The 21,141-nt window shown below is 40.8% G+C and overlaps 2 protein-coding genes across 2 annotated transcripts in view; both read right to left on the bottom strand.

Annotated features, from left to right (window-relative positions):
- LOC126556596 (afadin) overlaps positions 1–21,141 on the bottom strand; it is a 172,462-nt gene that overhangs the window by 150,643 nt on the left and 678 nt on the right. The gene's annotated exons all lie outside the window — the stretch shown is intronic.
- Positions 9,293–20,063, bottom strand: LOC126557834 (probable G-protein coupled receptor No18). The gene is made up of 5 exons (XM_050213731.1): positions 19,668–20,063; positions 18,079–18,181; positions 17,834–17,959; positions 12,740–12,917; positions 9,293–9,991 (listed from the first exon to the last, which is right to left on the bottom strand). Exons 1-5 carry the CDS (start codon positions 20,056–20,058, stop codon positions 9,293–9,295), a joined length of 1,497 nt encoding a protein of 498 aa, XP_050069688.1. The 5' UTR covers positions 20,059–20,063.

The raw sequence follows: 21,141 nt of genomic DNA on the forward strand, positions 1-21,141 counted from the left end.
GTTCTTATTAAATTTAATATCGTTTGATGCATCCGATGTATATTCATGCCTGACATAGACAATATGAAGTATTATTCAACACAAAATTATTATGCTTTGTTTGTAGTTTGATCCATCAACCAGCGAATAAATGTGTCTGATTCTCTCGTGGAAAATAAATCCACCGCCTTACCATTTTAGTGCACATAACCTCTATTTTTTCTCTGATATTATAGGAAGCCTGAGTCATTAAAAAGTAATAACTTGGTGAAGAATTTTTATTTTTTCTGATCTTGTAAATTTTTATCAATACAGATATCTCCGTCTGGTCCGCCTCTTTGCATGCTGCACTGGCTAACTTGCTGTCGATGCAAAAAGTCTCAGTCTCTCTCCTCTCACCATTAAGTTTTTTGTTTAAATTACCTGATAAAACATATGTATTTTGCTCACGAATGTGATGCTTATGGTTTGTCACATTACGATCATATTCGAAGAATCGATGTTCTCTATAAGTTCTATCGGATCCCCACGATTATCTTACGCATCATCAGAAATATGTTTATGACATGTACATATATCAATCGTTATTCTTGCGATTAACAGTGTTTTACACAGGAGTTTTATCGTTTATAAGAGATTGATACACCGTACAACAAAACTGAAAAATATGCAAAGAGCACTATTCGCCAAACAAAAACTATTATTTGCTAATAATTGCTAATAATAATATAAAAAGTCGTGCTCCTTAATGTACTTGTAGTAGTAGTAATTTTATTGGAAACAAAATATTTTATGTACCAAACGATGGATAATTTTCTTTGTATAATGGGTTCTGAACAGAATTGTGAATTTCGGATGGACGCTGCAAATAATTGCCTTTTCGTTTGGTGGATAAATGCGGAAGAGAGTGAATGTATTATTCGTGCCGGTATTTATAATATTTGGTTGAGTGCCTGTGGCACTCACTGTCTGAAGCGTGGGGAAACTTAACGAAACCGATTGTTCTGTCGGTTTCCTGGTCGCTGTCACTGGCGTTGTGTAAACAGCGGCCATAAAATCTAAAATCTAAATAAAACTACCTAAATTAACTAAACTAAGCTTAGTCTAGAAGAAAAAATACTGCATAGATTTTAACTGACCTAAAGACAGTTGTGTAATGAATCATCATTATTGCACTAGCTCTTGAACAATACTGCTGCAGCTTTGACAGCATCTTCTGTGATAATTGAGATAAGTTTTGTTGAGAAATTCATGTATTTTCATCACTTTTAGTATTGTGTGTAATTCTGAACCACAGAGGTACATTTAAAATCATTTACAGTATTTTGTTTTGTTTGACCTGTAGTTTTTATTTACGGTGAACAGTGTATGTGTTGCGTATGTGAGAATGGGTCGAATGGGTTTGTAAATTAGCATTTGTTTTTCATTTTAAATTTAGATTTTCTGTGCAAGCCCGTACACAGTATTTTAATCAAGTTTTCATCTCTTTGTACAGCATTGTCTATGTGAGAAACACATACAATGTCAGGTGTTTTTCTAAATGAACTCCTAATTTTTTGATACTGTCTTTCTAAGGGATAGTTCCGCGAATAAATCTCAGTTCACTTTGGGGTAGTTTACGCAAACTGGTGTTTCTCGTAAAGTATATAAATTGCTTCAAATTTGTCGCAAATTGATTAAAATTTCCAGTACATATAGAATTTTTCGTACTCCTTTAATGCTTTATTTAATGAACTAAGAATGGAGCTAAGTTTCTAGCTGCTGCTGTAATAGCGCAATTATCGATATAAAAGTTATTTGAGCATTTAGGAGATGTTGGGATATCAGCAATATAAATATTAAAGATAAATGATGGCAGAGTACTATCCTGGGGAACGCCAGATAAAGGTTAATATGGGTCTGAAGTGGTTAGTCCTATGTGAACTCCATTTTCTCTTTTACCAAGGAAGGATTTGATTAGTTTGATGATGTGTATTGGAAAAATTATGCTTAGTTGATTTGAATAAGAGTCCGTTGTGCCGCATAAAGTCAAATGCTTTTCCATTGTCTAACAAAACTAAGCCCGTAGATTTGTTTCTAGCTCTGTTAACAAAAATCTCTTTTTTCTGCCTATGTATCAGATGAGTAGTTGTCTTTACGGATTGAAAACCGAATGGAGTGCCTGGTATGATGTTGTGGTTTTCTATGTGAATCATTAATACTATTGAAAATTTTTCTCGAATATTTTTCGAAGGCAGCTCAAAAGAGAAGTAGGTCTGTAATTTTCTGGTTTTAAGTGATCTTTTCCTGGTTTAGGAATGACAATAATTTTAGATATTTTCCATTGGGTGCGAAAAAAAACCAATTTTGAAAAACCCGGGCTTAAAAGTGTGTATTATTTGAAGCAAAAATTGTCCTATTGCCGATAATAACTTTTCTCTCTATTGAGCTTATTTTATGATAGATTAAACAATTTGCATTTTGAAAGTGCTCATTAAGTGCATTACTTTTCTCGAAAGTCGCGCTCCTTAATGACCTTATTAACTTTCTTGTCAAAACACAAATATAATCGCAAAAAGCACTGCTGTTCACAAATACCTCATTAAAAAAACTGTAAATCTTAAAGTGTATTAACACAAAACATTGATAATAAAAAATGATTAAATCATGTTCTGTGCAACATTGTATTCTATTACAAACTATGCACAACCCATAATGAAATAATTTTCTCTGAAACCATTTAGCACAATCCATCGATATTAAAACTGTTAAATAGAAGCATTTACTTTTCCCACGTAGTACGATGAACCACCAATGGAGACAAATACACTTGGAGAAAATTAAAATTAACACAACGAACACTACCTTTCCACTGGTCCCTGTGAGACTAGGGCCCACAGAGCACACCAAACGGCACAAAGGTTACTAACATTGTAACGCACGCCAACGCCATTCGTTGTTCTTGCGGTCGCATATCTTTATGAATACTTCTCCATCTGCACGAGAAACATGTACAGAACAGTGTTCTGTTTTCATATCCACTCCCGTTGCCACTCAGTAATTGGTTGCTGGTGAAAGCAATTTTTCTGTACACTCATGCCCAGGTTCCTCAACCTCCTTGATCGTCTAATTGCTGAGCTACCGCCACTAGTAAGGATAGCCAGGTACGTTTCCTGCCTTTTATTTTCTCTTTTTTGTTTTCATTATCAACCTACCGTGACGGTGAAGAAATGCCGACCGATAACGGCAACAGCACGCCATATTGCACCGTCCAGCCCGGAGGGTAGAGAAGAAGTTTATGATGATTGATTATCGTGCGCTGAGTTTTCCTTCAAGCGTGTGCCTTTCCCGGGTGCCACCGTACGGCTCGCTGCTGGCTGCATGCTGGCCACAATCTTCCGTGCAACTGGCCCGACTGCCGGGTGCCAGACTAAGATCCATAAGGCATCCGTTTCGTTTTTAACCCACGGGGGAACCCACTTCCTGCACAGGTCGATTCGACCTTTTAACGACGGCAAACAAACTAATGCAATAAAACTGTAATGAGATTATAGCGCTGTCCTGCTTTTCATTCAAATCAAACGAACGAATGAACGGACGAACCTGCTGAATCTGAACCCCGAGGTCCGGACAGAAGCGTTAGAAGTTTTACTGCATTTGATGGTACCCGAACTCGCGTCCGGCGGTGACTTTGCCCTCACCTGCATTGCAATGGGCAAACGAAAACAGCGTCAGAGACGAGCTTCGCACGATGAGTTGTACCGTCGCCGAGAACTTGAATAAAAATTTCTTCCAGTCAGCAGCGCGGTTGGGATGCACGGAGGTGAGGTGTTCAACAGGCATTTAAAAGTCTGTCCGATTCGAAAAAGACCTCCTCGCCTTCGCCTACTGTTAAGTTGAAGGCTTTCATTAGAAAAACTATTTTCAAAACAAATTTCACACAGCACCAGTTTTGTAAGAACGCTTTTAAGAACTTTGTTCTCACTTTATCCGATTATCCTGTTGAGATGATTTCGATTACGCATTAAAATGTGCTTCAGAAAGTAAAGTTTAATTAACTTAGGCCCAATCTTGCAAGAAAGAGTAGGTGAGATTATTCGTTTATTAGTTTAATTAGCGCAGATTTATGTAAACTTTCCTTAAATCTCTCATTTTATTCTTAAGAGGCAAGACTTGCTCCTTTGCATAGATCTAATCTACTAGAACTTTCAAATAATACAGTAACCTTGTGAACGTTATTTATTCTTTTTCTTCTTTGCGTAACGACCTTCTAAGGTCACGCTGGCCATCGAATAGCTTTACTAGACTACCGATAATACCACGTAGTTGGTAAGTCAGTCCTCACTACGGGGGGACGGTCGGGATGGGATTTAAACTCTAGTCCTGGCGTTTGAAGAACGGCGTCGATGTTGCCTACACCACCGGGCTGCCCCCAAAATTCATTATAAATTCAATTATTCATTTTCAACTTGAAATACATTTCATCCTCCAATTAAATCGACTTGAATTAAAATTTTGTAAGAAATTTGGAAGATGAGCCAGACGGACTCAGTACAATATTGTTTTTTTTTCTTTGTATTCGTATTTTATGATCAGAGAAATCTTATTACGTTCCAGCTACTTTTTTTTACCAAAATTTTATTCTAGCAAGGTTCCAACAGATTGTTTATATTTATTTATTCATATTACATTATTACAACTAACCGCCGTATTGTCATCACCGCTTGTGTAACATGCAAAATATTAACACGGCATTTCCTTCCTGTTATTTGGCTTACAGGATTTACCTAACCAATTCGGCGTCGTTAAACTGTTATCGGGCAACGTTCTACAGTAACTGGAAAAATAAAGTGACATTGCATTTGTTTCGTAAATGTTTTTTTTATTAGGCCAAATGAAGGTCATCACCTCTTCTCGCACTCCTCGAAGCAGGTGGAAAATGCGGATGCTGGGATGTCCTTTAGTTCCACCGTCGCTGCGGCTTCTATCCTCGATAGTGTCAAAACGGTTTTCCCCGTGTGGTGGGAAGAAGATTAATTGTATTCACAGTCGCCATGTGGTGGGAAGAAGAAATTCACGGTCGCCATGTGGTGGAGAAGAAGAAACTCGGACTTATAATCGCGACGAGAACGGAACAACGTTATTGTTAGCTATGCGGACCAATATCTTTCTTTTGCCTGACTGTCCAGGCAGTCTGAAGATACTAGATGAGAATCTTCCTTACTGGAACTTTGGAGACATCGAGGCCTTACCTTTGGTAGGGGGACTCTCGATGCTCATCGGTGGAGCAAGTCGGCCAGGCGACTTTGGATGTTCAGAAGGAATATCCCTTACAGGCATGTTGGAGGTTTGAGGCCTTACCTTGGGTCTGGATTCAAACCTCTAGAAAGAATTGAACGCAAGGTTTAGCTTGTTGCACCTTCTCTCTCCATCTGCCTGTCTGTGTCGGTGGCTTCCAAGATCGCTTTATTTATACCCAATTCTTACAATAGTTTTTGCTCGTTTTTGTAACCAAGATTGTTTTTTAGTGGTTGTTCTTTTTGCTATTGCATTTAGTACAAAAATATTTACGTAAGCATAAAATGCACTGCACTGCACTTGCAAGAAATGTGTCGGATATCATTTGTCGTTGGATCTATATGCTTGCTATGCATGAAGTTACTTGTTTGTGTTTTGTTGTTTTGTGTTGCTGACCACTGTCTGGACTCGCTGTTTGTTTTGAACTAATATCATATTGCATTGCGTCACTCGCTAGCCGGGTGCGCTGGTAAGTGTTTGAATGTTCATGTTAAGGCGTGCGCGTGGTCAAAATAGCTGAATGTACATTTCTTACGTGCTTGACTAATGCAGGTTATTTGTTAAATTGGTGAATTTCTGCTCACCGTAGAATGCTACGTAAGGCTTGTTGTATGCGAAATAATGTATACTCTAGTGAGATGTTTAGCAGATATGCTACACCCGAAGCGGCCGTTTTAGCTTGTTGAACAGCCAGAACTGGTACCAAATCTGGCGAATACGGCGGTTGTGGAACAATATGGGTGCCAGTTGTTGCGAAAAACTCCCTCAAAATGATGGCCGTATGGAAGGGCGCATTATCGTGGTGCAAAAACCAGCTGTTGTTTTTCCACAAATCCGGCCTGGCTAGGTTTTAATTGGGCATCGGCTTTTGAATTGGCTAGGTAAACCCTGTATTCCGGGCATGTACGGTTGCAGCTGATTTGTAAGTGTGTAGGTGCTCCTGATGATGATGTAGAGGTGATTGCTTTTGGTCCGGTACTAATGCTGTATCTATTGCCTCGATGTTGGTTGGTTGCATCCGATTTCTGGCTATTGTAGTGTTGTAGCCATTCTATTAATGATCATAATGCTATTAATATTGCTTATTCTTTAATCTAAAATCGCTCACTGTTCCAAACACTCTAGCAGGTTGATGGTAAGAACAAAAATCTTCGACGAATTTGAACATAATCATGTAAATATCTTCAATATAGTGACCGTCTCCAGCTGGAAGTAAAAAATTATGCTCTTGTGGTTAAAAAAAAGCAGCTCACGGTTCTGTACGTTGGATGCAGCCTCAGAATAGGCCATCTACCCATCACTCACTTTTTTTAAAGCAAGTCTGGATCAGTCATTTGCAACTTGGAATTATACTAGGTATCTCTACAACCTTCAATGTAGTGTCATTACCATTTCATTCTTTCATTTATTGCACTAATTAAACCGAGAGATCTAACAAGTTTTTTTTTTTTACATTTGGAAAGTTTAAATGAGCAATTTGGATAAGGTTTAAACGATGACTAGGCGTCTCCATTGAATGATTGGTCAAGGTTAACTTAATTCCGGAAAGCTCAAGGGTTTTCATAATATCCCTTCTTGTATGCAATGTTCAACGAAAGGTAAAAACCAGAAAAGCTTTCACTTACAAGTTGTTGGGCTTTTTTAGAACAGTGACGAGCATGAATATAGATTTAAGGAGTCAATCCAAAAATAATTACTATTTCTGCTACTTTATGCTATAAATCAGAGATGCCAAACTCACCTCAGTCCGCTGACCGCATTGCATAGAGTATTTTTTGCACAGATTACATGCAAAACAACCACCCCCCGCTAATCACACTATGTACGAGCTGGGAAGTTCGAATGCTTTCTTTCGCTGTGAATTAGTTATAATTACCGCTGTGCTGTTCGTTTTCGTAAGAGAGCTTTATTTTATTCGTTACCCATATATATGTATTTTTGGTCGGACTGAGTGCCCTTGCACTCAGCACGAATGCTCTTCCTTCGTAAGTGGGGATCCCGCTCTGTTTATAACTTCACACTCGGAGTCGAGTTTGAGCAAACTATCTACATATTCTCTTTGCTCAATTTCTTTATTTTCTTTGTTAAAGCGTTAAAGCTACACAAAAGCTCGTTCAAGTTATCCAAAGTTGATTTTAAGATTTTTTTTTGTGAGTCGCTGGCACAACGCTTATGCTTTGGATAAAATGTTTTTTTATATATATATTTAAATTTTTATCATTCCTCATCATCATCTCTCCACGTAGTCAGTCTTCACTACGGATGAAATGGTCCGGATGGGATTTGAACCCCGGTCATGCCGTGTGAAGACCTGCGCCATTACCGCCTTACCACTGGGTCATCCCGAGCGCAATTATGCAGCAGTAAAAAATCATTTAACGTAAAAAGTAAGCTGGAAAGAAACGCTTTGGTCCTCATAGACCGCAGCAATAATTGTTACGCTTACCACCTTACTCTCAGAGTTAGACACCATGAGTGCGGGAATGTTTTTTTTGACTCACTCATTAGATGAAGGTGGGCGTAAAAAAGAAACAATTTTCTTCATTTTCTACATTTTTGTTAAAGCACACTTGTGAAATGTATTAATTTGTCGTCGGCCTTTTACTCAAATTAACTCGATTATCTGAATTAGGCTTATTGGATGGTTCTAGTCCTGTACATCCTGAAGGTCCTGAGCGCAAGGTCCAACCGATGGCGTTACCAATAAACAGCTTTCCTATTGGCAACACCAGTTTTGTATATTTTATTTAAATTCTAAATTAATCTTGACTGAAAAAAGCTTTGAAAAACTTTAATGAAAAAACTTTAATGAAAAAACTTTAACATATTGAAGATTTTTATTATTTAGAAAATAAACATAAATAAACACCAAATGCATGCAATTTTTGTTTTAACTAATGAATATCCCGAAACAAAATCTATTTAAGTGTTATGTTATGTTTTAACACATTATTACGAAATTTCCTTACGATCTTTTATTCTGAATTTAAAAAAAACATGTGTTCAACATTTGTTCCCGATAGAACGTACCTTTCTGTAAATCCAGTGGCTTTCAAAAAGTTCAAGAAGCTTACGTTGATGACCATAAATGTAAACATAAAAAAATCTTTTAAAAACATAATTGGGACATAAAAAATAATGAGAAAAAAATACTTTTCAAGTGGAAACGCATTTATTTCCAGCAAAATCTTTCGTTTTGATGAAATCGTACACGTTCACATCGAAATTAATCATTTTATGAATGTGTCAGACACATTCCGATTCTCCTGGCAGGTCCTTCTCAAAATTTTGTAATCTATGTTTTTTTCCCGAAAAGCGAAAGACCATTACCAATCAATGGTACTCTGGAGACCACTTTAACATACACCAAGGAATATGCTTGAGTGGGTAGGCTACCTTGTGGTTGTAAAAAGAACTCTTTGACACTTCCACTAACTGAATTTGTTTGGTGAATTAGAACGAATGCATTAGAGACGAAATAACCTCAACGACACATTTGATATTCTCACGGTGATGCTTAAATTATTGGAACGAGCATCGAGCCCACGATCATGAAGATCAAGAGATGTTAAAAACCAGACTAAACAGAAATTAATGTAATATGTATTATATTATTCAAATCAATCGATACTGTCAACATGACATGAAACAAATAGTATCGAATCGGTACATTGATAGCTCAAGACCTTCGGCAGTTGGAGATAAAAATCCACTTTCCGAAGATTGGAAAGTGGTCCAAGGTGAAAGCAAAATCAATTACCTACAACTCGCAAAGCTCACTTCTGGGAACCTGTTGCTTGATCCTTGCAAAGAAGCGAAGACAGTCTTAATTGAGTTACCATTTACTGCGAATCTTCGAAGACCAGTGCGATTTCCGTTAGGCATAATAAATCGAGCCACAAAAACAGACCACACCATATAATTTCTATTTTATTTTTTTATTTATTTCATTCTATGTAGAAAGTAACGAAACACTGACACACACTGTCTTTTCATGCTATCCGAGCGATGCGAGCACCGCATTCCGTAGGGCGGCTTACGATTTGTAAAAGGTGAGGTTGTGCTTGTTTTTGAAGAACTTCCGCAGCGTAAGGCGCCAAAACGCCACCCGGAAGTCAACGTTGTAGAACGCGTAAATGAACGGATTGATAGCGCTGTTAATCCATCCGAGCCAGGTCAAGAACTCCATCAGGTCGTCACTTTTTGAGTCATCGGGCAGGAATGGCATCAGCAGATAGTACACGAAGAATGGTAGCCAGCAGGCGATGAATCCTCCCACCACCATGCTGAGCGTTTGGGCCGTCTTCGTTTCACGCTTTAGCGATGAGATGCGAATCGGGATGCGTTTCCCGTGTAAACGTATCTTAGTCGCATTGGTCGTCACATTTGAAGCGCAGGATTCTGAGAGCGAGATTTGGCTTGCGCTGAACTGCACCGTGTTGATGGGTCGCAGTTCAAATGTAGCACCGGAGAATTTGGACATGCCGCTTGCATTGCTACCGTTCCGTGTGGTGCTCTGGGTGCCACGGGAGGCTGCATTCGGTGTGGTACGTGTCGAACTAAGAAACTCGTACAATGTTTGGTGAGAGGTGTTGTTGCTGCTGCTACCATTTGGATAGTGGCCGGTGGAAAGTGCATGTCGTCCACCGTACGCTCCACTCGCCATTTGTCGTGGACTGGTGTCGGCATCCGATGTACAGTTGTCCACTTCGATATCGCAGTTCTTTTCGGTCGCCTGCCCGGTTTCAGCCGATTGGAGACAGTGGCGTGGTAAGGTCAGGAAAGGTTAAAAAGTAAACAGAAAATAAGTGTAGAAATCTCTCTCAATCTTCCCACGGTACATTTGCAGACATTTTGCACAGCGGGTTCTTACGTTGCCACCAGGGGAGATTTGTTTTACGTCTGGTTGCACCCGCAAGATAAACGAAAGCAGAACCCTAGACTAATATTTAACTGGACTCAACGCAACGGCTAGAGTCAGGTTTGTGGAAGTTCATTGAAGCTTTTTTGCAAATAAACAAGGAAAAATATGAAAAATGTAACTGACACTGCAAACTTCATTTAAGTAAATCCCATTTGCATGATGTGGGTTAGGAATGAATGATTTATGCAACTGATGATATTTTCAGAAACGGATCCTTAGCACAGTGTGCTATTATAATTAATAAAAGATTTCCATTATTCTAACTACAACAATCGTGTACATGCAGTTACGAGGTCCATGATGGTATTTGTTTTGAGAAACTGGAACTTTTTGAACCCAATGCATGATAAATTATCTTTACGCGTGAAGGCTTGTTGGAGCTTTAATGTCGATTAGTAGACGAAGCTTCGACTGGGTAAGAGGAAAACTAGATGAACCCGGTAGATGAACCAAAGCAATGGTGATTTTTGCCTAGATGAAGACCTTTGGATAACGAGATTTCTTGATAGATGAAAGTCTTTGACGACAACGAAAATGGTGTAGACTTAGGTAGGATAGTGCGAACTCTACGACTATGAGATATTTTGATATGTGAGGCAGGTGAGCTAGGCTACGAGCAATGTATGAAATCCCTTGGTAGATGAAGTCTCCTAGAAAAATAGGCTCTATGTAAGACAAGGCCGTTTAGAGCGTGACTTCCTTTCTAGATCAAAACGTGTTATGAAAAATGTCTTTTGGAAACGTCTAATAAATCTGCATAAAATGAAGGACGGATCCAGGCCGATAGAATTGGATCGAGCATCAATGTGACGAAGGCAAAATACCTGGTTGACGGAGGCTCTGACCGTGATAGAGCCCGACTCGGAAGCAGAGTATCAGTTGATGGCAACGATCTCGAGGTGGTAGAGGAGTTCTGCTACCTTGGTACGATCGTAACTTAAGACAACGTAAGCAGCGAAATACGAAGGCGCATTGTTCAATCGTGCCTACTAAGGACTCCACAAACTCCTGCACGAAGTGCACGATTTACCGCACCTTGATACGTCCGGTAGTCCTCTACGGGTACGAGTCTTGTACTATGCTGACGGAGGACGCCAATACACTCGTCATTTTCGAACGGTGGATGCTAAGGACTATCTTTGGCGGTGTGGCGAAGGAGAATGAACCACGAGTTAGCCGAGCTGTTTGGAAGGATACGTTGGCTGCGGTTGGGGCATGCCCCACCAAGAAGTCGCTCGTCAGCGACCCGTTCGGCACGAGGCGTAGAGGAGCACAGCGAGCTCGTTGGCTGGATCAAGTGGAGTCTAACCTGTCGACGATGGGATGCAACCGTGGATGAAAGACTGCAGCCCTAGACAGAGAATCATGGAAATTTATTGGAGATCTGGTCATGTCGACGCGACGTGCTCAATCCTGAGCAGGGCAAGAAGAAAAAGAAGAAGAAGTCTCTGGGACGACTTTCGGAAAATTACGGGATTTACTGCAACTTGCAAAATGAAGCCTAATCGATTGTGAGGACTTTTTTTAGATGAAACATATGAGAAACTATTGTTTTCAAGAACTTTTGGTAGACCGGACGAAGTCTTTTGAATGACTCTTTGCCAAGACTCCTGGAACATTGTAAAAACGAGGTCTTTTGGAAATCAATGGTTATTTTGGATAATATTTTCCCTAAAAATGTAACCAGAGCATGTTAACGGTACAATAAAAAGATTTGGTCCTCATGAAGCGCTAATCTGAAACGACTTAAATAACTCATCTGTTACGACAAGAACTTTTGGACAGCACGATCGTTTTATCTAAGCCATCAGGGACAACAAGAATGATGAGGCGCGCTTTATTTCTAAACGCTGCATCCATTATGACTGTAAAACAAATCACCTATTTCATTTCATAGAAAGGTATTTTTAATATTTTCCGCCTAATCCGAACCCTCTCAAAGATCAAATTGTTACAGCTTGCGTGTAAATGCAAACTCTTTCTCTTATTATTGTTCCTCCGAAAATTATGAGCTTCTTTTCTACTAATCTTACCCTTCATTACCCTTGTCCCGACTTACGCAATCCCCGAGCCATGATGGGTGCATTCGGTCAAAAGAAAGCCGGAATGGAAACAAAGCATTCGGGCAATTAAATTGCTTACCGCTGACGATGTAATTTCCATTACGGAAAAATCTATGATTGCGGAATTTTAAGTACCTCGTACCGTTAAAAACAGTCCCTAAATAAGCGTTCGCATAGTCCCAACCTCGTTCGTAAGCCGTGGGCGACACTCATTAGCATAACAACGGACAACTTCAAATTAAATCCCACAAACACACTCTTCTCCCACAACAACAAATCAAACGGGGCATGGTTGACGGTCGTTACAAATAAAAAAACAAACTAACAAACACACACAAACAGAAGAGACAGGCTCCAATTGACGGGAAGCCATCCCTGATGGTATGCCGGAGGAGTTGTCAAAAAGACCGTTTTTCACCACAAACCCGAAACCGTTCCGGAGCCGCTTTTGTATTCCCACCTGCCTCTTCCTAGCTCCCCTAGTCGCCCAACTTACCTCCGTTTTGGTCATCCTGTTTTGGCGAGACGTCAACACACAGCATATCTTCGAGTAGACGTACAGCATCACGGTCATCGGGATGAAGAAGGACCCCATGGCGGAAAACACGACGTAGCCCTTGTTCTGGTTGTAGTGGCACTCATACGTCTGTAGTGTCCTTCGGTCCTGATCGTACCTGTATGTGGCCGACGCGAGATTTTATGTTTTGACCGGTGGATGGCGAGCGAAATGAGACAGCCAATAAAAAATGGAAGAAAAAAACACACAAAAAAGAAGAACCAGAAGCTCGTGAGAAGTTTTCGAGTAGAACCGATCATGACCATAATGTCGGAACATGGAGTTTCATCGTACGGGGTAATTGATTTTGTGAAGATTAAAATTTTTGAAAGTGAATCCACTTACGAATTCTCCGGCCCTTCCCATTTCCTGTGGAGTGTATCTGTCAGACAGCTTAACGAATACGGGAGATTAAACAGCACACCAGCCCGAAGTGACTTGTGAACTTTTGAATAAACATTTGGAATTGAATTTACCTTGCGCAGAAAATATTGTCAGTAAGGCACCGGTAAACGAATAAAAAAACATTTTGCCCTTCGACCGTGAAAGAGAGTACGGTACGTTATAAGCAGTATTCGTAATAGAGAGTGAGAGGTCATGTTTATGCATCTCAAACTAAAGCTCCAGACCAAACTTGCGAGGAGTGGATAAAATTGTGGATGAAAAAAAAAAAGTTATCCAAAACTGTTTTCGTGGAGTAAAATGGGAAATGTTCAAACCACCCCAGCGTTCAAGTTGAACAAAAATTCGAATATTTACGCTTCAAGAGCTGTCATTTAGGTGGGCATTTGCGTGTGTGTGTGTGCGTACCGTGTGCAGAAAGAACAGTCCGAACAGTTCCGGGAAAGTTGCGATCACCGTGACAAAACGGCCATAAGAATTCGTTCAAAAATGTGAAACCTTAACCGTGCCGGGTGCCTTTTGTTTGCTGCCCGTGGTTTTCATCATTGTCCACTGTATCCTTGACATCCCTTGCAGCTGGCTACCTTTGCACACCGTTTGCCATCGATTGTACCATCGCAACTTGCTAGTTTTGGGGGGGTGTGTATTTGCACGGTTGTTTGCTTCTTAGAGAGTACAGAAGAAAACATCAGCAGGCGTCTTTGCCTGGACGGATTTCTCCGAAGGGTGCTTAAGATTTTCCATTCGACGTTGGCATACGAGCGGGCTGTTTGGGCTAATTTTGCTAAAAGGTCATTCATTGTCGTGCCGTGGCTCGGTTTCAGTTTCTGGTCTGGACGGACCAGTTACAGGCGCCTACACCTGTGTGGGATCTTTCCTTCCGATATAACTTGATTTATTTTTATTTCTCAACAACAAAAAGCTTCGAGTCCAAGAACACGTCAAAAGGATACCAGTTTGTTGTAGCTTGAGCGATCATATTAATCTCTCCGTTCAAAGTCAAACCATAGAAAAAGATCCTTAGATGGCTTTGTTGAGAAATGTGTTGAGAAATGACGAGCAGCATAGGCTGGAAGGAATGTGGTGTTGGCTGGAGTAAAAATAAATGTAAGTTTTAATGTTTCTCGACACAATCAACGATTCTACGAGCTACCATGAACAGAAAATAACGACATAAAGGTACAGCTTTAGACGGCGACTCACAGTTTTTGTTAAACGCTAGATCGTACGAGGGAAATAAAATTCTAAAAACTGTGCACTAAGTAAGAACATCATGTACTTCTGTTTTTGTAGGATAGTAGGCATGAGAAATATGAGTGTTTTACAAAGTACATTGTTGGAAACATTATAAGGTTCCCAACGCCCTGTCACTTAGGAGGCGCCAAGAAGAAAAGGAGATATAAGAAGGATCAGAAAAGGGCAGGACGAGTCTGCCCCGGGATCAGTTAGGGAACGGTCGAGTCAGTCGAAAATCAATCACGAGCGGATAAAGATCGGAAAAAACTAATATAAGCGCGCGCGAACAGCGGACAAATTTTTTGGTTTTTTGTATCTCTAAGAGCTTAGCAATAATGGAAAAGCATTCTAAAAAATTATCCAACTTCGATAACAGCAACGTGAACGATAGTAGTGACGCTAATTTTACTTTCACTGGTAACACCTGTTTCGCGGAGCGGAAAGTATAGTAAGCTACCGCGGGCAGAGGATACTCTAGTGACGAGTCCGGAGATGGAACGTGAGGCCAGCAGAAACGTTTCTGGCGTACCAAGCCAATTATCCTCAACTCCGGGAGCACGGCGAGTCATATTGTCGGTAGGAATCACCCTGAGGAGACACGAAGAGGCCCACGAAACGCGGAGAACGCGTATGCAGGAGCTTGAGCGCGAGATGCAGATTTAGCAATAATCCCATAATATATAAGACTTTTAATGAGAATAATCAATTTTTCCAGGATTAGCACATATGTATTTCAATATGTATGTGTGTACCTAAATCCTTCTTTAACTGAAATATTGTACAAAACATTATTAAGTATAAAATATAGCAATATATTATTCAGCAGAGCAGCCTAAACACAGATAAAATTGTGTTGTCTAATGGACTCCTCAGAAGTTATTCACTTCGTTAAGGAGGTATAACGAGACTCCAAAAAGCACGATTTACTGCATTTATAAGTAAGAAGTTAGGATAATGATTGCTATAAGCGTAGAAATATAATTTATTAATCTAAGTAGAGCGTTAACATTGAATTGTACACCATTGGATTCTCATCTAATAAATCCGAAACGAGCCTTCGAATAAATATCTTCTTCTTCCTCTTGACTAAACGACCTCTAAGGTCACGTCACCCATCGAATGGTTTACTAGACTTGCTGATACCTTCTCGTAGGATAGTCAGTCGTCACTACGAGGGAACGTTTGGATGGAATTTGAACGCCGGTTCTGCCATGTGATGTACAAAATTATTTTCGATCGAATATATTTCACCTAGCATGCCTTCCTTAGAAAATCTCCAAAAATGTTGCACATTATCGAAAGAAAATGTGGAATACAAAAACTATAATATTGTATGGAATGGTTCATTTAGATCTAGGGATGTATGAATTAACTAGGCTGAATATGTAGAATAACGTAAACTCCTTCACTAAAATGTCCCAATATCATCGATGATAATAAATAACGATAGGTGAATCGATAAATCTAAGTCAAAATCAATCATATTTTTATAAAAAGTGCAGCAATATTACTCAGCTACCACTTATGAACAAATAAAATTCTAAAAACCAACCATCAAAAGAACCACGATAAAAAGTTAAAACTTTCTTTTAATAACGGAAGTTATTCAGCACAACATACTGTTACTCTCAATCCATTCGTGTGTAAGCTGCTGATTTATAACGTATCTTTTGAGTGTTAGAATTCATAGAGAATCTACTTTGATAAATTGTATGTGGAATCATGTACGTTTAAAAAATGCAATGATTACAGACAACAAATATTGAACGGATCAAATTGCACTTAATCTTCTTCATCTTGGCTAACGATCAGCTATAGACCTTGGCTAAGGTCAAGTTTAATAGCACTTTGTTCAGGCTTTGCGTTCATTTTATATGATTTCATTAGTGCTTTGAGAAAATATTCGTACACAGACGAGGTCCGTACCGAAATACTATACTCGGCCCTGTCATAAAGTGACAGAGATCAACGCAGAATTCGGTTACCTGCGGGTCTGGGCGTATCCAGTATTCATCATTCTTTACCAGAACTGACATCCAACTACGTGGGATCAGCGAGTCGAGTAAGCTATTCGATGGCCGGCGTGATCTAGTAGGTCGTTAAGCCAAGAAAAATCGTTCTTTTATCTAAAATCATGTACTTTATTCGTAAAGCAAGAAAAACATGGAAATGCTAGATTTAGCCCGACAAAAACGCAAGTCGTGGGAAAGCTATACCTTGGTAGATGCGTTTTGCTTCAAGACACCGATAGGTTCCGCCCAGCTAGGGATGTACTCAAATATATGTTTATAAATATATCAAGTCGTTAACGAAACTCCATGTTACGTAAACATTAGCCAAGCAAAAACCGATCCCCCTGGGCCGTTCATCGCTTAACTCGTGGGTGCATAAGAAGTCCTAAATGTTTGAATTATTACTGCAAACGTAAATGTGAATGCTCTTTTCAAATCAAAAGAAGTGGAAGCCTACAGAATTCAGCTTTTAGGTTATAACTTTATGCGTAGCTTCAGATTGTATTTAGTATCATAGGAGAAGGTTTAGCTTTTAGGAGGAAGATTTTTAAGATGCAACAGGGACGGACATTCTCAACGAAAAATTGAAATGAAATTAAACAAGATCTGTTTTGGATGTTAAAAAGACGGCCCGTGACAAAGAATTTTGCTTTTAAAGAACTTTCCCATTCATCGGTTTGGAAAGGTTTTGGGACATTTCAGAAGAAAATTATTCCCTCGTATGGATAGTCCAGCTGTGTGAATGTGTTGGCTGGGCCTGGGTAAAAATTAAATCGATCGTTACACATGCTTTACGCCTTTAATCATCAACAAATCTAACGCATGAAACTACGAAACGAAGACGAATTCGTAAGTGACATAAGCACGGTGAACTGTTTGCCATGCTAAAAGCTCCATAGCTAAGCTGCTGCGATATAAAGACATCTTGTACATCTTGGGTCCACTGGCATGGAAGTCACGAGCATGTTATGTCAGTTATGTTTGTGGAATCAATATTTGAAAACCACCATTCGCCTCATTGTTATGGCGATTGAGAACGGTACACGGCTTGGCGACATATTTCATCACCACACAAGAACATCACACGCGTCCATCAGACCATCATCCGTTTTCACGCAGCTGGTCGAAATCTCACAGTATCCTTGCCAAATGGTACGTGGGTAGAATGGAATAAAAATAGCACTAGCCAAGCCAGCAGCGCTCTGGCCACTCGAAAGATCTCGGTTCTGTATGGACTGGTAACAGTGTACCGTGCCGTGACGATGAAGCTGTGAATTGAGCAACTAATCCAACCGTACGAAAAACAACTGCACCTGAGGCGAAACATGGGTGTTGGCGTTAAGCGTAGTGCCAACTACGCCCGTGCCTCGCTGCCCATACTTACCAGCCAAGAATTGGAGGACAGGTTATTGCTAGCGCTACCAGCCACACGACGAAAATCATCAACAGTGCTAACCGCTTGGAGCGTCTTCGTTTCGAGTAGGTGAGCGGTCTCGTAACGGCCAGATATCTGTCCGGAAGATGAAAGAAAAAAAAAACCAATGAAAGCCAAAGACCAAAGTACCAAGGAAAATGCGGTATTAAAAAACAATCTTTGTGCTCCACTTGCTCAACTTGTACCCATCTAACCTATCAACGCTGATTGCACAGAGGCTAAGGATGGAGGCTGTGCAGAGCAACACGTCGAGTGATATCCAAATGTCGCATAGGATCCAGCCCAGTTGCCATGATTCTGTGAAAGAAGAAGAAGAAGAAAAAGAAGAAGGTAGAATAGGAAGAAAATTGACGACGATACAAAAACTGCCTACTCCTTAGCCCACTCCTGTACGAACGAATTCGAAACGAATCTTCCAAGCTCACCAACGAAACGGCTCCGACGTTGGGGAATTGGGAAACCGAACCAGACGGGTGTACGGCACGATCACGAGAAAAACAGCAATATCCTAGGGTTTTGTTGATTCAAAGGATTACTTTCACTTTCATCCGCAAAAAGTTCGAGGATTCGGTTACGCGTACGCAAACACGCGCATTTCGGCGAGCCAATTTACCGGCACAGTAGCAGAAATTTGTGTTAATTTTATTTACTCGGCGCTCCAGCGGACGATAATGAACTTTCGCGTTTCTTCTCGGTTGTCTCGGTTCCCGAACGCTTGTCCCACACGGTTTGCTCGAGCGATATGTGCTAGCGGCATGGCAAAACCAAAACAAAAACAACAATCTACCCACATCTTCTGTTCCCGTCAGTTCCCTCGTGTGCTGTTTTCTTTGATTTATTGCATAACGGGCGTTCTGCGGGTAGCTGTAAGCTTATTTGTCATTTCCGACATACTCGCAACAATTGACTCTCTAGATATTTTACTAACATTTCAAGCACATTTCATTTGCTATAGATTTGCATGCCGTTTGTTGCTTTTGTTTTGTATGGTCTCGCGAATATGTTTCTATATCTGGAACGTTAGCCTCACTGCTACCATGATACAGCTTTAATGAAGTTTCGATGACAAACAATTTTACAGCAATATGTATGTAACGCTATATCTATGCCATCTGCCAAACGGGCGTACATGCTCGTCCTGGTAAGCTCAATCAGCATTAACGTGAAGATGCTGATGCTTACACTCACCGTAACTGAACGCTCAACGGGTATAAGCTGGATATGCTATGCTCTCGTATCATCTTTCATTGGCAACGAGGCAGAAAACCTTCCCAACCTGCAACATTCCCCGCCGGGTTTGCCTCTGTCTTCCGGAGCGAACCCAGGAGGTCCTAACAATCAAAAAAACAAAAAGGTGGATGAAAAGGAAATCATACCCATGGAACACATTTTCCCATCCCATCAAGATTTGAGCTAAGCGTACTACTGGCAAGGAAAATATGATAAAAGACTGCCGAAAAAAAAACCTGAGGGAATGCCGACACACAATCGAAATTACACTGACAGCCGACTGTACGGTGTTAGCCGACGCCTATCAATATCGTACCAGACAGGCCCAAACCTGGAAGAGCCCATTGCTGGAGGTGACTATCAACGTAGAATTAATCCGTGGTTCAGACGAACCGTACCAGCAACGAGACGTGGAACGTTCAGGGCAACAAGTGGTGACGATACGGTTCCTGTCTGTTCCAGGGAAGCGGTTGCAAGATTAGTACTTTTGCCTCTCGCTCAAGCGGAACTGGGTCGAAATATTAGCGTACTCAAACAAAGCAGCAAAACATACCAACAACAAACACGATGACGGCGGGAGGCATCACGAAAATACCGACTAACCAGTCGGCCACAGCCAAACTCATTACGAAGCAGTTTGTGACGGTGCGTAGCCGTCGCGTGGTTAGCACGGACAGGATCACCAGCGTATTCCCGACGACGGTGATCACTATCAGCAGACAAAACAGTGCCACAAGCACGAGCTTCTTCCACGACAGACATGCCCTGCTGCAACCGATCGTAACATTGGCCCGATGCCGATCATCAAACACCGACCCGAGACCCGACGCCTCGTTCAGCTGCAGATTGACAAACAGCTCCTGGTAGCTGGTGGACAGTGCTGCTGTAAAGTTGACGATGATCGACGCACTGGTCGGAATATGGAGGGAATCGTTGATGGCCATAGTTCGGATGCTGACCGGAGTACGGCTACTCTCGAACACTTATTCGTTATTTGACGTTGGTGGAATGTGATGGAATCATCTCTCACTGGCGCTTAATAAACACTTGTTGTTCACACGATCCACTACACATTGCGACTTCATTCACCCGTTCTGGAATGTTATACGATATGGCGTCCCGGCAGTTTCCATTTCCAATACCTCACTGTATACCGAGACTGATGGTTAGACGAGACACGTAACTTCTCACACACTTTCGGAGGTTCCGTTTCACAATTTCATTAAACAAATTATGCACCATAAACTATGATCCTGTTCTAGCAGTCATATTGTACGCACACACACACACACACACACCTACTCACAAATACACAAAACCACAGACCATATCCCCACACCTCGATGTCTCGAATGCCGTGGAATGTAATAATTCAATAGCTAGCACCCAGCACAGCAAGCCACCGAATCACTCAGCTCCCTTCAAGAGTGACGGAGGAGCCCGGGTCTGTAGGTATCCTGAGTGGCGCGACGGAAAGGTTATTTGCACACCCTTTAGGATACGGCAAACCCGTACGAACCGTGGTGGAATTGATGTGCCGGAAATTATTTGCTGCCATCGACGGCTGGCTAGTTAGCTGGATAGTTGCCGCCAGTAGCTAGGCTTTCACTGTTCACCGTTTCACAAGGACATCCGCTTTCTCGCCGGTTGATTGCATCCGGCGCGTGGTCAGTGTGTTGAGCATACTGTAAATTAGCAATAAAGAGGGTAAGAGAGTTAGTTTGCTTGTATTTTTTTTTAGCTTGGTGGGATGTTTAACTTGCGGGCTTGGGTGGTTTGTTAGGCAACATCAACTTCAAAACACACTGTTTAGTTTAAATCAAATATCTAAGAAAAAAGCATGGTGTTGTGCATGCAAACGCGGCGAATTTTATTCAAAGAAATTTTCCACCAAAGAGAGAACAAAAAAACATATTCAAACAGACACACACACACATTCCACACACGATTACGGTTTGGGTTTTGTACGTAAATGTATTGGTTCTCGGAAGCGAAACTTTTCAAACTGTTTTTGAAGCACAACCAAT

Source organism: Anopheles maculipalpis, chromosome 2RL, assembly GCF_943734695.1.
Source record: "Anopheles maculipalpis chromosome 2RL, idAnoMacuDA_375_x, whole genome shotgun sequence".
In the NCBI taxonomy this organism is placed as follows: domain Eukaryota; kingdom Metazoa; phylum Arthropoda; class Insecta; order Diptera; family Culicidae; genus Anopheles; species Anopheles maculipalpis.